The sequence below is a fragment of the Choloepus didactylus genome, chromosome 16, assembly GCF_015220235.1.
Source record: "Choloepus didactylus isolate mChoDid1 chromosome 16, mChoDid1.pri, whole genome shotgun sequence".
Lineage (NCBI taxonomy): Eukaryota > Metazoa > Chordata > Mammalia > Pilosa > Megalonychidae > Choloepus > Choloepus didactylus.
In genome coordinates this window covers 43,549,095-43,568,176 of record NC_051322.1, presented here as the reverse complement: position 1 = coordinate 43,568,176, position 19,082 = coordinate 43,549,095, and the positions used below count along the sequence as shown (strand labels likewise).

Here is a 19,082-nt window from a genome sequence, read left to right as displayed (position 1 = left end):
CAGTAAATATTTTTAAATGAGTAAATGAAAATAAATTTCCCTTATCTACCTATGGATTTTCCTGTCTAGTTGTATTTTCTTGGTTTTTCCTGTTTAAACAGGGATAGATTTTGCTACACATTTTCACCTTGATAGTGTTTATTCTCTCGTAATACATAACACACTTATTTCATCTTTGTTTTATGCAAAATGCTAGATATTCATGATGTTTAGTACTTCTTTCTTTTATCCTTTTCTCTGTTTTTCTTATCTACTTCTTACTCTCTTATCCTATAGCCGTAAGTTTTGCCTAGTTTATAGTATTGCTTGCTTTGTATCCTCACCAAAGCTTTAACAACTTCCTTCTAATTTCCTTCCAGTTGCTCACCATAGTTATAAAGACATATATACAGAATCAGGATATTTATACTATAGTGAAGGAAATTGTAGAATTTCAGAACTGGAGGGGATTTTTAAAACTGTCTATTCTAGCCTTTGGATGCCCTGTGGATTAATTTACACATACCCAAGTGTGATCTTGTAGGATAGATGCATTGTACCTCTTTGGGTAAATAAGCACCAGTAACAGAGAAATTCATGGCTAAGATCTTTGTGCACGGAAGAAAATCAGGGTTGTTTCAAAAGATGATTCATTAACTTTTCAGATGAATTTTAGTGTTGTTTAGCTTTTATAGATTTTTCCTCTATGTGCTTGCCCTTTTTGTTGGGATTGAGTGTGGATACTTTTCAGAGTTAAACATTAATGATACAGAATTTTTTGGTCATTGTTTTTAACTTTATAATCATTTCTGGGCCAAGAATAAATATAGTACAAACTTTCCTTTATGCTAATGCCATATTTTTTATTCCAGGCCAATTATTTGTATGCTACTGAGCAATGCAGGTATCAGTGCCAGAAAGAGTAATTCCCTGTGTATATTCAGTAAAATATTTGAGATGTTAATGCTGTTTATTTTATTGGCAGAATTTAAATAAAAGTATGAAAAAAGTGTAAAAATATATTGTTAATTGTTTTATTAATGAAGAAAATGAAATGTTTTTATAATTAGAATATTTTTCTGTACCAGCTTGTGAGGGCACCTGTGTCTCTTGTAGGACTTTCCCTTTCTAAGACACTTCTGGTGCTTGAAAATATTTTTGATGTAAAGTCACATGCATATTTTATTATAAAGATGACAAAGATTGATTTATGAATTTTTTTTTTTTTTAAGCAACAGTGTATACCTCAAGAATTTAGCTTACGGAAATCTCTAAAAGAAATCTAGTTTTGGTAAACTGCCACTGTCAGCATATATTTTATTTTATTCTGATAGGCATTTTTTTGCTTTTGTATTTCTTTCAGAGTAAGTGAGGAAAAGGAAGTGACAGAAGAACGACTAAAAGCTGAACAGGAATCATTTGAGAAGAAGATCAGACAGTTGGAAGAACAGAACGAACTTATCATCAAAGAAAGGGAAGATATCCTTTTTGAAAGTTCTCTGTTTTTTAACCTGCAAAAGTTTGACTTTCATGGAGAAAATGTAAATTCTAGAGAAATAATTGTTCTAATTTATATCAGAGAATAAATCTGCATGTGCTGCCATTTCTAGGCAATCAGAACGACACTTAACAGCATGTGTTGCTGCTTCCTTTGTACTTGATATGGTCATCCAGCTGTTCTGTTGCTGCTATTATGCTGTGAAGCACATGTTTGTCAACTAAAAAAGACAATAAGAAATTTGGGTATTAAAATATAGTGATGGAACTTTCAATTAAATTCTGTTCCACTGCTGTAATTGAGCCTGAAACCTCCTCATATTTGTATTCTTTGTAGCTAAAACTTTGACAGTCCTAAGGATTTCTACTCTGAAATCATTTAAAATTTTTTCTTTTGCATTTATAGATGTTGTAATTGACAGGTATTTTCACTGCAACATAAAATCACCAGAGCATTTTCATGGGGGAGAAAACTATTGGATTTAGACTAGAGAAAATATGTACTTTGCATTGCTTGTAAGAAAGTGAAAACAGTTGTTTTAATTTAAGAATTGTACTTGAACAGGTATGTGAGTTAAGCATATTTCTGAAGTTTGTTTTGAATGGGTAGAAGTACTTATCTTTGAATACTTTATGCAGGGGCCTTGATATAGAAGAGAAGTTACTGTCCCTAAAGCTAGTGTGATAGATGTGCCAGCCAAACTAGTATGCGAATGCTTGAAGGAACCGTTTCCTTATTGTCAGTATTATCAACTTGATTGTTATTACTTATTTGAAGATCCTGTAATGACAGCTTTGTGAATATCAGGGAAATTGAAGAATAAGGAGAAAATAATTAGGGGGAAAAAAAGTACAAGAACATAACTATAAAAAAATGGGTTCTGAAATTATAATTTTCAACCAATGGGAGTGTATGATAGGGAATTAATATAATCAAAATTCCCTTTTCTCTGCAGTCCTTTAACTTGATTCCCTTATATTGTCAACCCTCAAGCTAGACCCTCTTTTGTACTTTTGTGTCTTTCTTCCTGCTACTTTTCTCTCGAGGTTGAAGTAATGCCATTTAGTCAGAATTCACCAACAAACTGTGCCCAGCCAGTTTTGCTGTTACACTTCTCACAAAGAGTAGTGATTTGGGCCCCTAGCCCTTTTTAAAAAAAGGATTGTTAGAAATGTTTTCATGTGTAACAGAAAGCCTCGATTTATTCAGTCTGTTTTTTTCTCCCATGACAAGAACTCTGGAGATAGGTGCATCTGGCATTGATTCAGTAGGTTAAAGTTTTTAGGGCTGGCATCTCTATCGTTCTCTTGGCTTTTTCTAATGGTTGCAAAATGGGGTTTCTTCAATTCCGGATGTCACATTTACATTAAGGGAGGAAGAAAAGGATAAGAGGTCATGTTAATTGTGATGCCCTGACCTTCTTTAAAAAATGTTAATAATTATTATGTCTAAAATTTCCTCACCCCTTGCAGTCTTTCATATATTTATTGTCCTGAACTTGATTACATAGCCATTCTGAGCTGTAATGGAGCTGAGAAAGTGAGAATTTGGCTCCTCTAACTTTTATAGTGGAAGGCAGCAAGGGAGATGGGGATTATGAATGAAGCCTCTGACTCTATCTGGCAGCTGGAGTAAGGGAAATAGAATTCACTTTTTATGTAGGGAGTAGCTGATGATACTTTGACCCCCTAGAACACAAGATCTGTATACCATCCAGTGGAATTGGAGGTGAGTTGGGGAAAGAAGGTGAAAGAGGTAGGTAATACACAATTTAGAAAGCCTGGCCACAGGCTATGTTTGTCTGGTGATGTGGTTAGCAAAAATGTTTTTCTGTCTGGAAAAGTAGAAGCTAATTTCGCTAGACTGTTGTATTCCATACTCTCTGGGTCAAGCTTAATTCTATTCAGTGCTGAAACAGTCTAAACTTGGCATGGCTATGAATGAGGTCTTTTCTCAGGCTAAATATTAAGATACCCCAGGTGATGTAGTGACAGTATTTTTAAGTTTTTCCCATGATTTAGCTCAGGGGTCAGTATGTTACTAGCCCTTGGGCCAAATCCACCTGTGTGGGGGCCAAATCCAGTCTATGACTGCTTTGTGCTTCAGTTGCAGAGTTGAGCAGCTGCTACAAAGAACCTGTAGCCAAGGTACCCCAAAGTATTTACTGTCTGGCCCTTTACAGGAAGAGTTTGCTGTTCCCTAATCTAGTTTGTAGCCAAAAAGGAAAGGAAAAGGTATGTGAATAAAGTCAGAGACTTGGACATGGACATGTGAGATACTTAAACCTATTTTACATTATGGTAGAGGGGATTTAACTTGAACGTTTAGTCTTCTTATGAATGAGGATTGGAGTAAATATTAGACCATTATCAAAAACTGAATATACTAAAACTAATTATGCAATTAGTTTTAGTGTATTTTTTCTTCTCCTTTACTTCTTTGACTTCATACCCAGATTATTTTTAAGGTTAAAAATTTTTAAGGTTAAAAAAAATCACCAAAAAATAATTGGTTGTCCAAGAACTTGATTGTCCAAGAAGGGAGAAAGGAAAAAAAACCTACATATATATATACATATATATAATATATAAACAAAAATATATATAATGTGTGTATATATAGAATGTATATATATATATATGAACAAAAATCAATGACATACATGGTTTTTATTCCAAGTAGATTGCTCAGATCCAAACCTCCTTTACCAGAATAAACCTGTCAAAAGTTAATATAGAGGATTTTATGGTACATAACACTTAGAAATACGAAACAAGGATATACATTAAAACAATTTTATTTTCGCTATAGATAGAGTTATCTATCATATGTGAATGATTCAGATTCTTTCATATATACATGAAATCAGATAATTTCCAATCATTTTCAAGTCTGTTTCTGTGTGAGGAGCTATATCCATGAACTCTAATTTTTGGCATTTTAAAGAGTGTTATACCAAATTTATGGTGTTTTTCCTTTTAAAGGTCTAATAACTTGATTTATTGATTAACTTCGCATACACAGACCAGTGTCTTAGTAAAACAACAACAACAACAAAAAACATACTTGTATTAGTATCAGGCTTTCAAAGTATTTGTTCTTATGGTATATAGAGAATGTATTAGTAAAACATTAGTAATTTTCTTTGAAAAAAGACAGCTTATTTGCTAAGAACTTAATCATATAAATGAATATGCCATTTACACAGTCAAGCAATCTGATGAATCTCATGGATTTTTGCCTGGTTGCATGAGTATGAAAGGAGAAATCTGAAACTTAAAGAGACATATGTCCAATAAGAATTCTGAAACATGTTAGGATGTAATAGTGTAAGACTCTACACTAGTATACTCTACACTAGTAAACTATTCTAGTGTAATAGTGTTAGGATGTAATAGTGTAAGACTCTGGCCATTAGAAAAGTTGATTAATATTTGAGCTAATTTTATTCCCAGAGCATATGTCTCAAGTCAAGATGGTATCAAAAGTATGTTTGCTGACTGACTTAACTATTTTAACTGGCATAGCAAGAGAAAAGAGACAGTGACAAAAGCACAGTGGGTTTTAGAGTAAAAAATCTGACTTTAGTGCTGACTAGTTGTCTGATCTTGGGAAGGTTACTGAACTTCTCTGAGTCTCTTTTTTTCATCTATAATATGTGCATAATTAATAATGAATGCCTTCTCTGCAGCCCTTTTGCAATTTGATAGATTTTTTACATTATGTTTGTAAAGAATCTAGCAGTGCCTTGTACTTAGTAGGCAGCGAATAAAAGATAGCAATTCTCATTATTATTAATACAAATGAGGGATGTGATGGCTAGCCCCTCTGATGCTCATTTCTGTGCCTTATTTCACTGGGGTTTTGATGGTTTTCATTAGCTTATTCAAGGGTTTAGGCTACATAGAGGCCCAGAAGGAGAGTGACATCAACTTTATCTACTAATTTCTGTGAAAGAGGAAACTTTCTCTTTGGACTGCTGCACCTGTTGGGTGCTCTGAGGAGGAAACCAAGTTTTACTTTGCTTTCCCCCAAACCAGATTGATGGAGATATTTGCATTTTTCCCTTTTTTGTTCTATTTCCATTATCTCTCTGGTTGGGACTTAGTAAACTGAAGAGGTGTAGAAGTGCTTACAGCTCAATTCTTTGATCCCATTGTATTGGAAGTCATTTTAGAAATTTGCTCTAGAAAGAAAGTTTTAAAGGAGCTAAACTTAACCTTTTTAAGGAGTGTTTTAGAATGAGCCAAAGGTCTCAGTTTGTCTGTGCTTAAAATAGGTGTTTTAGTTTCTCAAACAAATACCATATAATGGGTTAGCTTAAACAATAGACATCTGCTGGCTGATGGTTTCAGAGGCTAGAAGACTTGCTTCCTTCCAGGATCAGATCTTCTGGCTGGCTGGCAATCTTTGGGGTTCCTTTGCTTTGCTGCGTGTGACAATGCACATGGTAGCAGTATCTCCTTCTCTTTCAGTTCTGTTAACTTCTAGCTTCTGGCTGCTCTCCGTGGCTTCCTCTATGTGTCCAATTTCCTTTGCTAATAAGGACTTCAGTCATATTGAGTCAAGATCCACCCTCATTCGGTCTGGGTATACCATAACTAATCTTTAAGAGTCCTATTTACAAATGGGTTCACACCCACAGGACCAGTGGTTGGGACCTGATTATGCCTTTTTGTGGGGGACATGATTCAATCCCCAACAATAGGTTAGAGAAAATGTGCAAGGATTTTATCTAATTAAATAGAGAAATCATTGGTTCTGAACAATAGTAATACTTCAGAAGCATTCAGAGCTCTATACTTAACTGTGAATCTCTGCTATTTGGAACCCAGTCTTCTGTGATCTGCCATGATGTGTTAGACTTTTATCAAGGATAGGAATCATGCTCTAGAAGCTCTATCATAGATCTGAGATAGAGAAGGGTACAGGTGTTGTGGAGGATAATAGAAATAAGTTTCATGAGAAAGGATATAAGTTTCAAGAGAAGAGTATGGTTTTCCTTTTTAATTAATATTCCTGTCCCTTCATAAGAGAAGGTAGGAGTTTCTATAGTCTTGGATATAGTTTTTGGAGAATTAAAAATCTAATCTTCTTAAAATGAAGAGAACTGTAAGTGGAAAAGAAGGGATATGGAAGAGAAGAGAGATATTTTCATGCTGGGTAGCATGGTATACTGATATAGCAAAGGATATTGCCAAACATCTTATCAGCCTTGATAAATCTTGGCCTGTCAGTTATGAGTATATATTGGGTTTTTGTTTTTTATGTTTAAAAATTGAATTATTTATTGACAGAGAATATTCTGCATATTTGGATAAAACTAGTTTATTCCATTTAACAAGCCACATAGAAAATATTGTTGTACTAATTTAGTAATTATTTTCATACTTCAGAAGCTATTACTGCTTGAGGCCATTTTATGTGCTCTGTGATGCTCTATAAATTTAGCAGGTTTGGGTATTGTTCTTGCATGTTGTCCTGGAATGTCATTTTGAATCAGAATAGCAGATTAAATAATTTTCCATTTGTATTGCAGAGAATTAAGAATGCTTAGGGAAAGAACTGATTGTTACTAGTTTTATTGTTGTCTAAACTATTCTTAAATATTATTTTTGTATGCTTAAAAGTGTTTTGATATTAATGCTAGCCACATGGAGGAATTGATGTCAAATGTGTTGAGAGAGAAAAAAAATATATAGTTTAATCCATATACCTAATTGTATTTCTTTATGAGTCTTTAGGGGTTAAGTTATCTTTGATAGTGAGTTATAGTTACATTTTACTTTACTGGAACTCATCCAAGAAATAAGAATTAAAAAGAAGCACTCTTTGCATGCTCACCTTCTTTTTGTTTGCACTTTGCTCAGTTCCTAAGGCTGTCATATGGATGATGATAAATTCATTATCTGGTGTCTCATTTATAAACCCATTTGCAAATTATAAGCAGAAAATTAGAAGTAGTGAATGGAGTTGCAATAAGAACATTGAAGGTGATGGGACTGTTGACAGGAAAACTATAAAAACTACAGAAGACCTGAAAAGGCATAGCAGTCTAGAACTCTATCCACCTTGATATAACTTAAGGACATCATATATTAAACAGCGTAATAGTTAGCAGTCATAATGGTGATTCTGAGGCATCAAGATAGTGTTAAATTATTTATAATCCCCTATTACCTTTGAGTACCAACAGTACTACTCTTAATAAGATATCTTACATTTGTATATTGTTTTTCTATTTACAAAGCACTTTTACTTTTTAATCTTTACAATAACTCAGTTAAGGGAGGTGAGGCAGATACTCTTATTTTCATTTTACAGATGAAGATACAGGTCTGGAGAGGTAACAGAAACAGCTCATTACATACCTAAGAGTGAAATCTTTTGATGTCAAGTGTTCCTCTCTTTCTGTTATACCAAATTATTTCTGTATCAATAAGCCTTACATTTATAGACAGATTTATAGGTAAAACACAATTTTATAAGAACTGGTAATATGTTTTATAATGCTTTTTATCCTATATTGTTTAAAATTTTTTGTTGGTACTCAAAAGTGTACCTTAAGTTATCCAGAATATCCAGGTATATAGAATTTTCCATTCTCCCAAGATTTTCTTATATTTTTACATCTTTATTCAGTCACTAAATCTTTCTCATATTTCCCTCTGAACTATTTTATTCTGAGCACATTCGCCTTCGTTGTTTCCACTGCCATCTCACTGGTCTAGGCTCTCATTGACTTAGTGCAATCCTTAATGCATTCCTACATTGCTTACAGCATCTGTATTAGTCAGGGTTCTCCAGAAAAACAACTGCCAAGTTGAATGTATGTGTGTATATATATGAATATTAAGAGATTTATATTATATGGCTGTGGGAATTGGCAAATCCGAATTCCATAGAACAGGCTTCAGGTTGGGAACTCAATGTTGTTGAATTCCCTGGGAGAATCTGGCTGCTGGAAGTAGAGATAGAAATTCTTTCTGACTGCTGAAAACATTAGTTCTCCCTTTAAGGCCTTCACTGGATTGGAAGAGACTTCTCTCATGAAGGCAGTCTCCTATGTCAATTGTAGATGTAATCAGCCATAAACACAGTCAATTGCCTAATGATTTAAATCCGTGAAATACCCTCACAGTAACAATCAGGCCAGTTACTTGACCAAACAATTGGATGCCATGACCTAGCCAAGTTGACGTGAAATTAGCCATCACAGAATCCTTGTGTCCCTATCTTCATTCTCTCTGATCTGTCCTTTATTTGCATAATTGCTGCCAGATTAATCTTTCTTAAGGACTATTTTTATTAGCATCACTTGGCTTTTTAATACCTTTCTTTGGTTTCTTATGTATTAAAGGATCAAATACATATTCTTCATTTTGACATTCAAGCCCTCTGTTACTGGTGTCATGTAACATATATGACCTTCATTTTAAGGCCTCCTGGTATGATCCCTACACACTAGCTAGGAAAGACCCATTGCTTTTTTTCTACTTACTTACAATTTATTTCTGTTTCTTTGTTGTTGCTCCTTTTACTAATTTTCTTCCTCAAGACTTCATTAAGACATCTTCCCTGATGAATTTCTTTTGACAGTATTCGGCTCTTCCTTAGAATTCTTCAGGCATTCATATTAATGCTGAATGCTGTACTACTTGACCTAACTGGTGTGTCTTATGGTTTGGACAACTGTGATGTACCTCGAACAGTACTAGATTTTGAGTAAGAAAACAGGTTAGTTACTTGGATCAACTACTTTATACTTTTGTGTCTTGAGATAAGTCACCTAAACTTTCTGAATTCATTTCCTCATCTGTTAAATGGGGCTAATAATATCTATTTTACTTTTTAAATGAAATAATACATAATTTGCATTTTACTAAGTTCATATGTAAAGTAACTATATTATTTTCTTATTTTCTAAACATTTATCATTTTTGATGTTTACTGTGCCCCAGGCCATGTGTTAAGTATTTTGTAGTCATCATTTCATTATTCCTTTCAATACCCTGGATGTTGAAATAATATAAGTATTATTATACCCAAACTATGGATGAAGAAACTGAGGTTAGAATTATTAATCTATTTAAACTTTCCATTGCTAGTATGTGGCAGAAGTATTATCCATATCTGGGTTTTCCTGACTTCAAAGCATTTTAACCCCCCAAACTAAACAGCTGCGCAAGCTTGCTAATTTTATATTTAACGATTGGTCAATGTCTTATTGTGAAACCAACAATTTAAATCGGTAAGTGCCAAAAGTGAAGTCATTGCAGTTGGAATGGGAGTCAAGAATAGCAGAGCCTGTTGACAATCACTGTTCCTTAAGCCTTTAAAATAAAAGATGTATAAGTTGTTCATTCACCATTGAGAACCTACTGTGTAAAAGGCACTGTGTATATGTTGTGAATTCAAAGATGAGTAAAACACCCCTAACCTTGAAATAATCACAGTGTAGTGCATAATAAATGGTATAAACATAGAATTATACCATATGATGAAGTGCAATATGAAAAATATGAACAAATTTTTGTGGTAGCACCAAGAAGAGAATAATTGATTCATATTTGTGGGAGGTAGGGGAAAGAGGTTAGGATAAATTTTTTTTAAGAGAATTGAATTTCTACAGGATACTGAATACAGGCATACTTATTTTATTGGGCTTCTCTTGATTGTGCTTCACAGATACTGTGTTTTTTACAAATTGAACATTGTGACAAACCTGTGTTGAGCAAGCCTGTTGGTGCCGTTTTTCCAAAAGCATGTGCTCACCTCGTGTCTCTGTGTCACCTTTTGGTAATTCTTGCAATATTTCAAACTTTTCCAGTATTATTATATCTGTTATGGTGATCTGTGATCAGTGATTTTGCTGTTGTAGTTCTTTTGGGGCGCTGTGAACTATGCCCATATAAAATAGCAAACTTAATTGATAAATGTGTGTGTTCTACCTGCTCCGTTGACTGGCCATTCCCCTGTGTCTCTCCCTCTCCTTGGGCTTCCCTATTCCCTGAAACACAACATCATTGAAATTAGGCCAAGTAATAACCCTGCAATGAACTCAAATGAGTGTTCAAATGAAAGGAAGACTTGCACCTCTCTCACTTTAGATCAAAAGCTAGAAATGATTAAGCTTAGCGAGGAAGGTATGTCCAGAGCCAAGGCCAAAATCTAGGCCTCTTGTACCAAAATAGCCAAGCTGTGAGTGCAAAGGAAAAATTCTTGAAGAGAATTAAAGTGCTACTCTTTTGAACACATGAGTGATAAGAAAGCAAAACAGCCTCACTGCTTATATGGAGAAAGTTCTAGTGTTCTGAGTATAAGATCAAACCAGCCACAACATTCCCTAATCAAGATCAAGGCCCTAACTCTCTTCAGTTCTATGAAGGCTGAGAGATGTGAGGAAGCTGCAGAAGAAAAGTTTGAAGCTAGCAGAGGTTTGTTCATCAGGTTTAAGGAAAGAAGCCATCTCCATTACATCAAAATGCAAGGTGAAGCAGCCAGTGCTGATGTAGAAGCTGCAGCAGGTTTTCCAGATCTAGCTAAGATAATAGATGAAGGTGGCTACACTAAACATCATATTTTCAATGTAGATGAAGTAGCCTTTTATTGGAAGATGTCATCTAGGACTGTCTTAGCTAGAAAGGAGAAGTCAATGTCTGGCTTCAAAGCTTCAAAGGACAGGCCAATTCTCTTGTTAAAGGCCTGTGCAATTAGTAGACTTGAAGTTGAAGCCAATGCTCATTTACCATTCTGAAAATCCTAGGGCCCTTAAGAATTATGCTAAATCTACTCTGCCTATGCTCTCTAAACAGAACAACAAATCCTGGATAGCGCACATCCGTTTACAACATGGTTTACTGAATATTTTAAGCCCCTTGTTGAGATCTACTGCTCAGAAGAAAAGATTATTTTCAGAATACCACTGCTCATTGACAATGTACCTGGCCACCCAAGAGCTCTGCTGGAGATGTACAAGATTAATATTGTTTTCTTGCTTACTAACACAACATCCATTTTGCAACCCATGGATCAAGGAGTAGTTTTGACTTTCAGGTCTTATTATTTAAGAAATACATTTCCTTAGGCTGCAGCTGCTATAAACTCCTCTGATGGATCTGTGCAAAGTAAATTGAAAACTTGGAGAGGATTCACCATTCCTAGATGCCACTAAGAACATTCATTATTCATGGGAGGAGATCAAAATATCATTAATAGGAGTTTGGAAGTTGATTCCAGCCCTCATGGATGACTTTGAGGGGTTCAAGACCTCACTGGAAGAAGTAACTGAAGATGTGGTGGAAATAGTAAGAGAACTAGAATTAGAAGTGGATCCTGAAGATGTGACTGAATTGCTGCAATCTCATGCAATCTGAATGGATGAGGAGTTGCTTCTTATGGATGAGCCAAGAGAGTGGTTTCTTAAGAATCTACTCCTGGTGAAACATAGTCTTTTTATCCACTCTTGTGGGGGTAGATGTGTTGTGGTTTGGATCTTTTGATTAGGATGTGACCCTGCCCATTCAAGGTGAGTCTTAATTAGTTTATTGGAGTCCTTAAGAGAGCTCAGAGGGAGAGAGAGCCAGTACAGACCCAGGTTCTTGGAGTTGCAGACAGAAAGACATTTGGAGATGCTAAGCTAAGAGATGAAGCCCGGAGTTTGCCCTGGAGAACCTAAGTGAGAACACACAGATGCTTAAAGAGCAAGACACTGGACTCAGAAGCTGAAAACAGTGCAGCCCAGGAGCAAAGGACCAGCAGACGCCAGCCACATGCTTCCCAGCTGACAGAGGTGTTCCAAATGCCATCGAACTTTCTTCTGTGAAGGTATCCTCTTGTTGATGCCTTAGTTTGGACACTTTTATGGTCTTAGAAGTGTAGATTTGTAACCTAATAAATCACCTTTATAAAAACCAATCCATTTCTGGTATATTGCATTCTGGCAGCTTTAGCAAACCGAAACTGCCTTCACTGCATCCCGTAAGTTGTTGTTTTGTTTTTTTTTTTAGTTAATTTTTTTATTCTGAATTTTAACATGTATACATAACAGTGATAACTTTCAAAGTATGATTTAACAACTAGTTAGAGAACAAATTTCAAAGAATATCGTGGGTAACAGTTCCACAACTTCAGCTATTTCCATTGTTGTAAAATACAATGTACATACAGGAAGGTGTTAACTTTCGATGTACAGCTCAACAAGCAGTTATAAAGGTAATTTCAAAAATTGTTATGGTTTAGAGTTCCACAGTTTCTGTTCTTTCCTTCTTATGCAATATAGGACATATACAGAAAGGTGAAGAATTTCAAAGGACAGTATAGGGTACAGTTCCACCATGTCATTTACCAACTTCCAGCTATTCCAACACCCCAACATCTTATCTTGTTTGTTACTACCTCATCCTCTCACTCAATCTCTTTCCCCGTCTTCAGGGGTGTCTAGGCAGTGAGCACCATAACTTGTTCATGTTGAAAGGGGGTGTTGACAGTAATCCCATAAGTTTTGATATGTTGTGTTCTTATTTTCAGTTGCCTCAAGATAGTTTCTGATTTCTCTTGTAATTTCTTCCTTAATCCACTGGTTGATTAAGAGTGTGTTGTTTAGCCTCAATATATTTGTGAGTTCTTCCAGCCCTGTTATTGATTTCCAGCTTCATTCCATTATGATCCAAGAAAGTGTTTTGTATAATTTTAGTCTTTTTAAATTTATAGAGACCTGCTTTTTGACCCAACATGTGGTCTATCCTGGAGAATGATCCTTGAGCACTTGAGAAAAATGTATATCCTGCTCTTGTGGGGTGCAATGTTCTGTAATGGTCTCTTAAGTCTAGTTTATTTCTGATATTATTCAAGCTCTCTCTTTCCTTATTGATCCTCTGTCTAGACGTTCTGTCCATTTATGAGTGGGGTACTGAAGTCTCCAGCTATGATTGTTGAAATGTCTACTTCTCCCTTCAGTGTTGTCAGTGTTTGCGTCATGTATTTTGTGGCGCTCTGGCTAGATGCATAAATATTTATGACTGTTATTTCTTCTTGATGAATTGTCCCTTTTATTAATACATACTGTCCTTCCTTGTCTCTTTTAATTGTTTTACATTTGATATCTAATTTTTCTGATATTAGCATAGCTACCCCCCTCTTTTCTGGTTGTTGTTTGCATGAAGTATCTTTACAACCTTTCACTTTCAGCCTATTTTTGTCCTTGGGTCTAAAGTGAGTATCTTATAGACAGCATATAGATAGGTCCTGTTTTTTAAATCTATTCTGCTAGTCTGTGTCTTTTGATTGGGGAGTTTAATCCGTTAACATTTAATATTATTACTGTAAAGACAGTATTTTCTTCAACCATTTTGTCCTTTAGATTTTATATGTTGCGCTGGTTTGTATATATTATGTCCCCCAGAAAAAGCCATATTCTTTAATGCAGTCTTGTAGAGGCGATGTATTAGTGTTGATTAGGTTGGAACCTATTGATTGTTTCAATGGAGATGTGACTCAATCAACTGTGGACAAGACCTCTGATTGGATAGGTTCCATGGAGGTGTTACCCCATCCATTTGGTGTGGGTCTTAATTGAATCACTGAAGTTCTAGAAATAGAGTTCACAGACCGAAGGAGCTCAGAGCAATAGAGAGTGACATTTTGAAGAGGAGCTGCAGCCATAAGGAACACTTTGAAGAATGCACAGGAGCTGAGGGAGGAGCTGGAACGCTACCCAAGATCAGCAGAAGCCAGCCACATGTCTTCCCAGCTAATAGAGGTTTCCAGATGCCAATGGCCTTTCTCTGGTGAAGGAGCCCTTGGACACTTTATGGCCTTAAGACTGTAACTTTGTAACATATAAACCCCCTTTATAAAAGCCAATCCATTTCTGGTATTTTGCATTATGGTAGCATTAGCAAACCAGAACAGATGTCATATTTTTTTCTGTCTCTCTTTTTATCCTTTTAGTTACCCTTACTGATAATCTTCATTTCTATACTCTTCTCCAAACCCCTCTCTCCTGTATTTTCCTATTTTCCTGTAGCACTCCCTTTAGTATCTCTTGTAGAGCACGTATCTAGTTCACGAAATCTCTAAGTGTGTGTTTATCTGTAAATATTTTAAATGCTCCATCATCTTTTATCATAATTTTTTATTGTAGAATATAGCACATATATATAAAAGTGATAGCTTTCCAAGTGCAATTTAACAAATAGACAGCAAATTTCGAAGAATATTATAGGTTACAATTCCAGTTTCAGTTATTTCCTCATTATGAAATATAACATATATACAAAAAGGTAATATTTTTCAAAGTATGATTTAACAAGTAGATATATAGGAAATTTCCAAAGTTATTATGAGTTACAGTACCACAGTTTCAGTTATTTCTTTATTGTGAAATCTAACATATATACAAAAAGGTATAGCTTTCAAATTATAATTTAACAGGTAGCTATAGAACAAATTTCAAAGGATGCTTTGGGTTACAGTTCCACCATTTCAATTCCTTCCTTCTAACTATTCTAATACCCTAGCAATGAGAAAAAGAAAATTATATAAACATTCAGTATTCATAATCCTTTGTTAAATTTCATCTTGTCTGTTGCTACCCCTTCCTCTAGTTTAATCACTTTTCCCTAGTTTAATCACTTTCCTCATCTTTAGGGATGTCTAGGCAGTGATCACCCTAACCTGTTCATGTTCAAAAGGGGTGTCAATTTTATGAGCAAAATTGATGTTGATGTTCTTGAAGAGGCTGTTGCCTCTGGGTTTTGGGACTTAGCTGGCATGGGAGCACTCTGAAGGATTCAAGTTTCTCATAAACAAACTTAGCGAGTGAAACTTTATAGAGTCTCAGATAGGGATCTGGGTATTCTTCAAGGTTTGGGGGACTGCTATTGACTTGGTCTTATCATATTGTGGTCATTTGGCATATCTAGGTGAAGCTTGCCTAGGAGTGACCTCCAGGACCACTTCCTGACTCTATTTGAATTCTCTTAACCACTAACACCTTATATTGTTGCCTTTCTTTTCCCCCTTTTAGTAAAAAAGGCATTCTAAATCTGTTGATTGAGGCTCATTCCCAGAATCCATGTCCCACATCGCCAGAAAGGCTCATTCATTTTGGGGGTCCTGTCCCACATCGGGGGTGGGGGTGGGGGTGTGATGAATTTATTTGCAGATTTAGGCTTAGAGAGAGAAAGTCCACATTTGAGCAACAAATTTTAAACAATTCTCATGACCCAAAACATCTCATAGCTCTTGCCAGCCCTTAATTATTTGTCCTTAGAATTTGTGTAATACTAGTATGGTATCCTTATTAATAATTATGGTCCCTAGTATTCAGTTTGTAAATTTTCCCCATGTACCCTTGTGTTATCAACTCTCTGTGCTAGTGTCATACCTTAGAAGTATATCATGCAAGCATCTATCTGTATTTGTGGTGCTGATCTGTGGGAACCATGCCTTTAAGCAACCCCTTTCATTCTCTCCTTCATTTTTGAAGGACAGTTTGGCCAGGTATAGAATTCTTGGTTGGCCCTTTTTCTCTTTCAGTATCTTAAATATATCATACCATTGCCTTCTCACCTCCATGATTTCTGCTGAGAAATACACACTTAGTCTTATCGAGCTTCCCTTGTATGTGATGGATTGCTTTTCTCTTGCTGCTTTCAGAATTCTCTCTTTGTCTTTGGCATTTCAAAATCTGATTAGTAAGTGTCTTGGAGTAGGTCTATTTGGCTCTATTCTGTTACGGGCATACTGAGCTTCTTGGACCTGTAATTATATGTCTTTCATAAGAGTTCAGAAATTTTCAGTGATTATTTCCTGAAGTATTCTGTCTGCCTCTTTTCCCTTTTCTTCTCCTTCTGAGACACCCATAACATGTATATTCTTATGCTTCATGTTGTCATTCAATTTCTTGAGACCCTGCTCATATTTTTCCATTATTTTCCGTATCTGTTCTTTTGTGTGTATGATTTCAGATGTTCTGTCCACTAGCTCACTAATCCTTTCTTCTGCCTCTTCAAATCTGCTATTGTATGTTTCCATTGTGTTTTTCTTCTCTTCTGTTGTGCCTTTCATTCCCATAATTTCTGTTCTCTCTCCCTCTCTCTCTCTCTCTCTTTTTTTTTTTTTTTTGGCAAGCTTTCAAGTATTTCTGTATGGTTACTCAGTGTCTTCTTTATATCCTTCGTCTCTTTTGCCACATTTTCCTTCAACTCATTGATTTGATTCAGCAGATTTGTTTGAACATCTTTAACTAGTTGTTTCAACTCAGGTATTTCATCTGAGGATTTAGTTTGTTCTTTTGACTGTGCCATATCTTCTTGCTTCCTAGTATGACCCATGAGTTTTTGCTGATGTCTAGGCATCTGATTTTCTTGGTTAGTTTATTCTGGAGGTAATTTTCTCTCTTTTGTCTAACGTTTTCTTATTGATTGACTTTCCTCTAACTGTCCTTTGACATTTGGTTTAACTTATTCTAGACCTGTAGCATAGCTTCTGTTTAACTGATCAGAATTTTTCAGCCCTTATTTTTCTGATTCTTTACCTGCCTATATGGAAGTTTTTTGACATTGCCCTTTTTTTGTGTGCAGTTATTTCAACCCCAGGTTAAGAACTTTCTCTTCCCTCTTCCTCCTCAGGGAATGTTGATCTGCTGTTTGTTTTGCCTGGTTTTGTTCTCCACCTCTGTATATTTTTAACACTCCTTTCTTCTAGGAAATTTAACCTGGCGGTCTGGCTCTGGGCAGGGGGTCCTCCCAGATAGGATTGACCCCAGTCAAGTTTTCTGAGACAAGACAAACCAGGATTCACGAAAGGGGTGTAATCAGTCTCAAGCTTCCCTAGGGATGAGACCCAGCAGGCTGCCAGTCTTTCCTTTGAAGATTCTTAATTCTGTGCTTTTCCTGTCCTGTCCAGCAGGTGGCGCTTGTCAATCCACAACCCCCCATAGATCTATAGTGGTACTGTGCTTTAATTCTCAGCAGACCCCATCTCTTCCAGGGGCGTGGTTGAGACAGAGGGTGAGGCTGAAGGTGGACTTAAAGTGTTTTTGTCTTCCAGCTGCTGGCATCTGAATTCTCTAAGTAAGTCTCCTTCTGTGCTGGGCCTCCTCCCCTATTTTTTGGTTGGGAGGGGAAAGCCGCCCTTCATGCCCCTGTGCCCTGCAAGCTGGAAAACTTGCAGGACTCTCAAGCAGCCCCTTCCCCCTCTCCTGCTGTGAGTGTGTTTGAGAGAGGCTGATACTGATATCTGAGACCCTAGGTTCTAAATACTCTGAGTGTGGGCCACCACTTGGTCTTGGCCCTGCCCCCCGCCCCATTTCTTGGTGAAGATATGCCCTTTAGGGAACTATCTCCTCTACCTGATTAGATTCTTCAACTTTCATTCAGCCCTACTTCCATCCTTTCCTGTGGTAGGGCTGAAAAAAGAGAATGCCTGCTGTTTTCTTTAATGGGCTGCTTTAAAAAAAAAAAAAAAAACCAAAAATAAGTGTTCTGGTTGGCTAATGTTGCTGGAATGCAAAACACCAGAAATGGACTGGCTTTTATAAAGGGGGTTTATTTGGTTACAAAGTTACAATCTTAAGGCCATAAAGTTCCAAGGTAAGGCATCAACAATCAGGTACCTTCAATGGAGGATGGCCAGTGGTGTCCGGAAAACCTGTTAGCTGGGAAGGCATGTGGCTGGCATCTGCTCTGGAGTTCTGGTTTCAAAATGGCTTTCTCCCAGGACGTTCCTCTCTAGGCTTCAGCTTCTCTTGAAAATGTTACTCTCAGTTGCTCTTGGGGCGTTTGTCCTCTCTTAGCTTCTCTGGAGCAAAAGTCTACTTTCAAAGGCCATCTCAAAAATGTCTCTGTAAGCTGCAGCTCCTCTCTCAGCTCCTGTGCATTCTTCAAAGTGTCCCTCTTGGCTGTAGCAAGCTCACTCCTTCTGTTTGAGCTTCTGTAGTGCTCTAGTAAACTAATCAAGGCCCACGCTGAATGGGCAGGGCCACAACTCCATGGAAATTATCCAATGAAAGATCTCACCCACAATTGAGTGATCACATCTCCACAGAAACATCCATCAAAAGTCTCCAACCCAATCAACACCAATATGTTTCTTGCCACACAAGACTGCATCAAAAATAATGGCATTTTGGGGGAAATAACACATCCAAACCAGCACATTCCACTCCCTGGACCCCAAAATGACATGATCTTTCCATATACAAAATGCATTCATCCCATCACAATATCACAAAAACTTAAATCATTTCAGTAACAATAGTTAAGTACAAGATCCCATCAAAATCAGTTACAGGCGTGGTCTATCCAAAAGCAAAATCCCCTCTGGCTGTGGACCTGTGGAACTTAGAACAGGTTATATGCTTCCAATATACGAAGGAGGGACAGTCATAGGGTAAACATTCCCATTGCCATAAGGAGAAACTGAAAGGAAAACAGGGTTTAAGGGACCAAAACAATTCCTAAAACCTGCAGGACAAACTCCATTAGATTTCAAAATCTGAGAGTCATTAACAGAATGATGTTGTATCCTTGGTGCTTGAGAGAGCGGGAGTCCAACCCTTTCCAAATGCTTTCGTGGCAGCCCTTTTCTCTCCAAACAC

The 19,082-nt window shown here is 36.5% G+C and overlaps 1 protein-coding gene across 2 annotated transcripts in view; it reads left to right on the top strand.

The window, feature by feature from the left end:
• KIAA1328 (KIAA1328 ortholog) overlaps positions 1–19,082 on the top strand; it is a 355,769-nt gene that overhangs the window by 39,970 nt on the left and 296,717 nt on the right. The window contains exon 5 of one of the 2 annotated variants that reach the window (XM_037806404.1): positions 1,343–1,458. In XM_037806404.1, the coding sequence (XP_037662332.1) occupies positions 1,343–1,458 (116 nt within the window). Of the gene's footprint in view, positions 1–1,342; positions 1,459–9,981; positions 10,277–19,082 lie in introns of those variants that run through there. The other variant, XM_037806405.1, reaches the window with a different exon arrangement.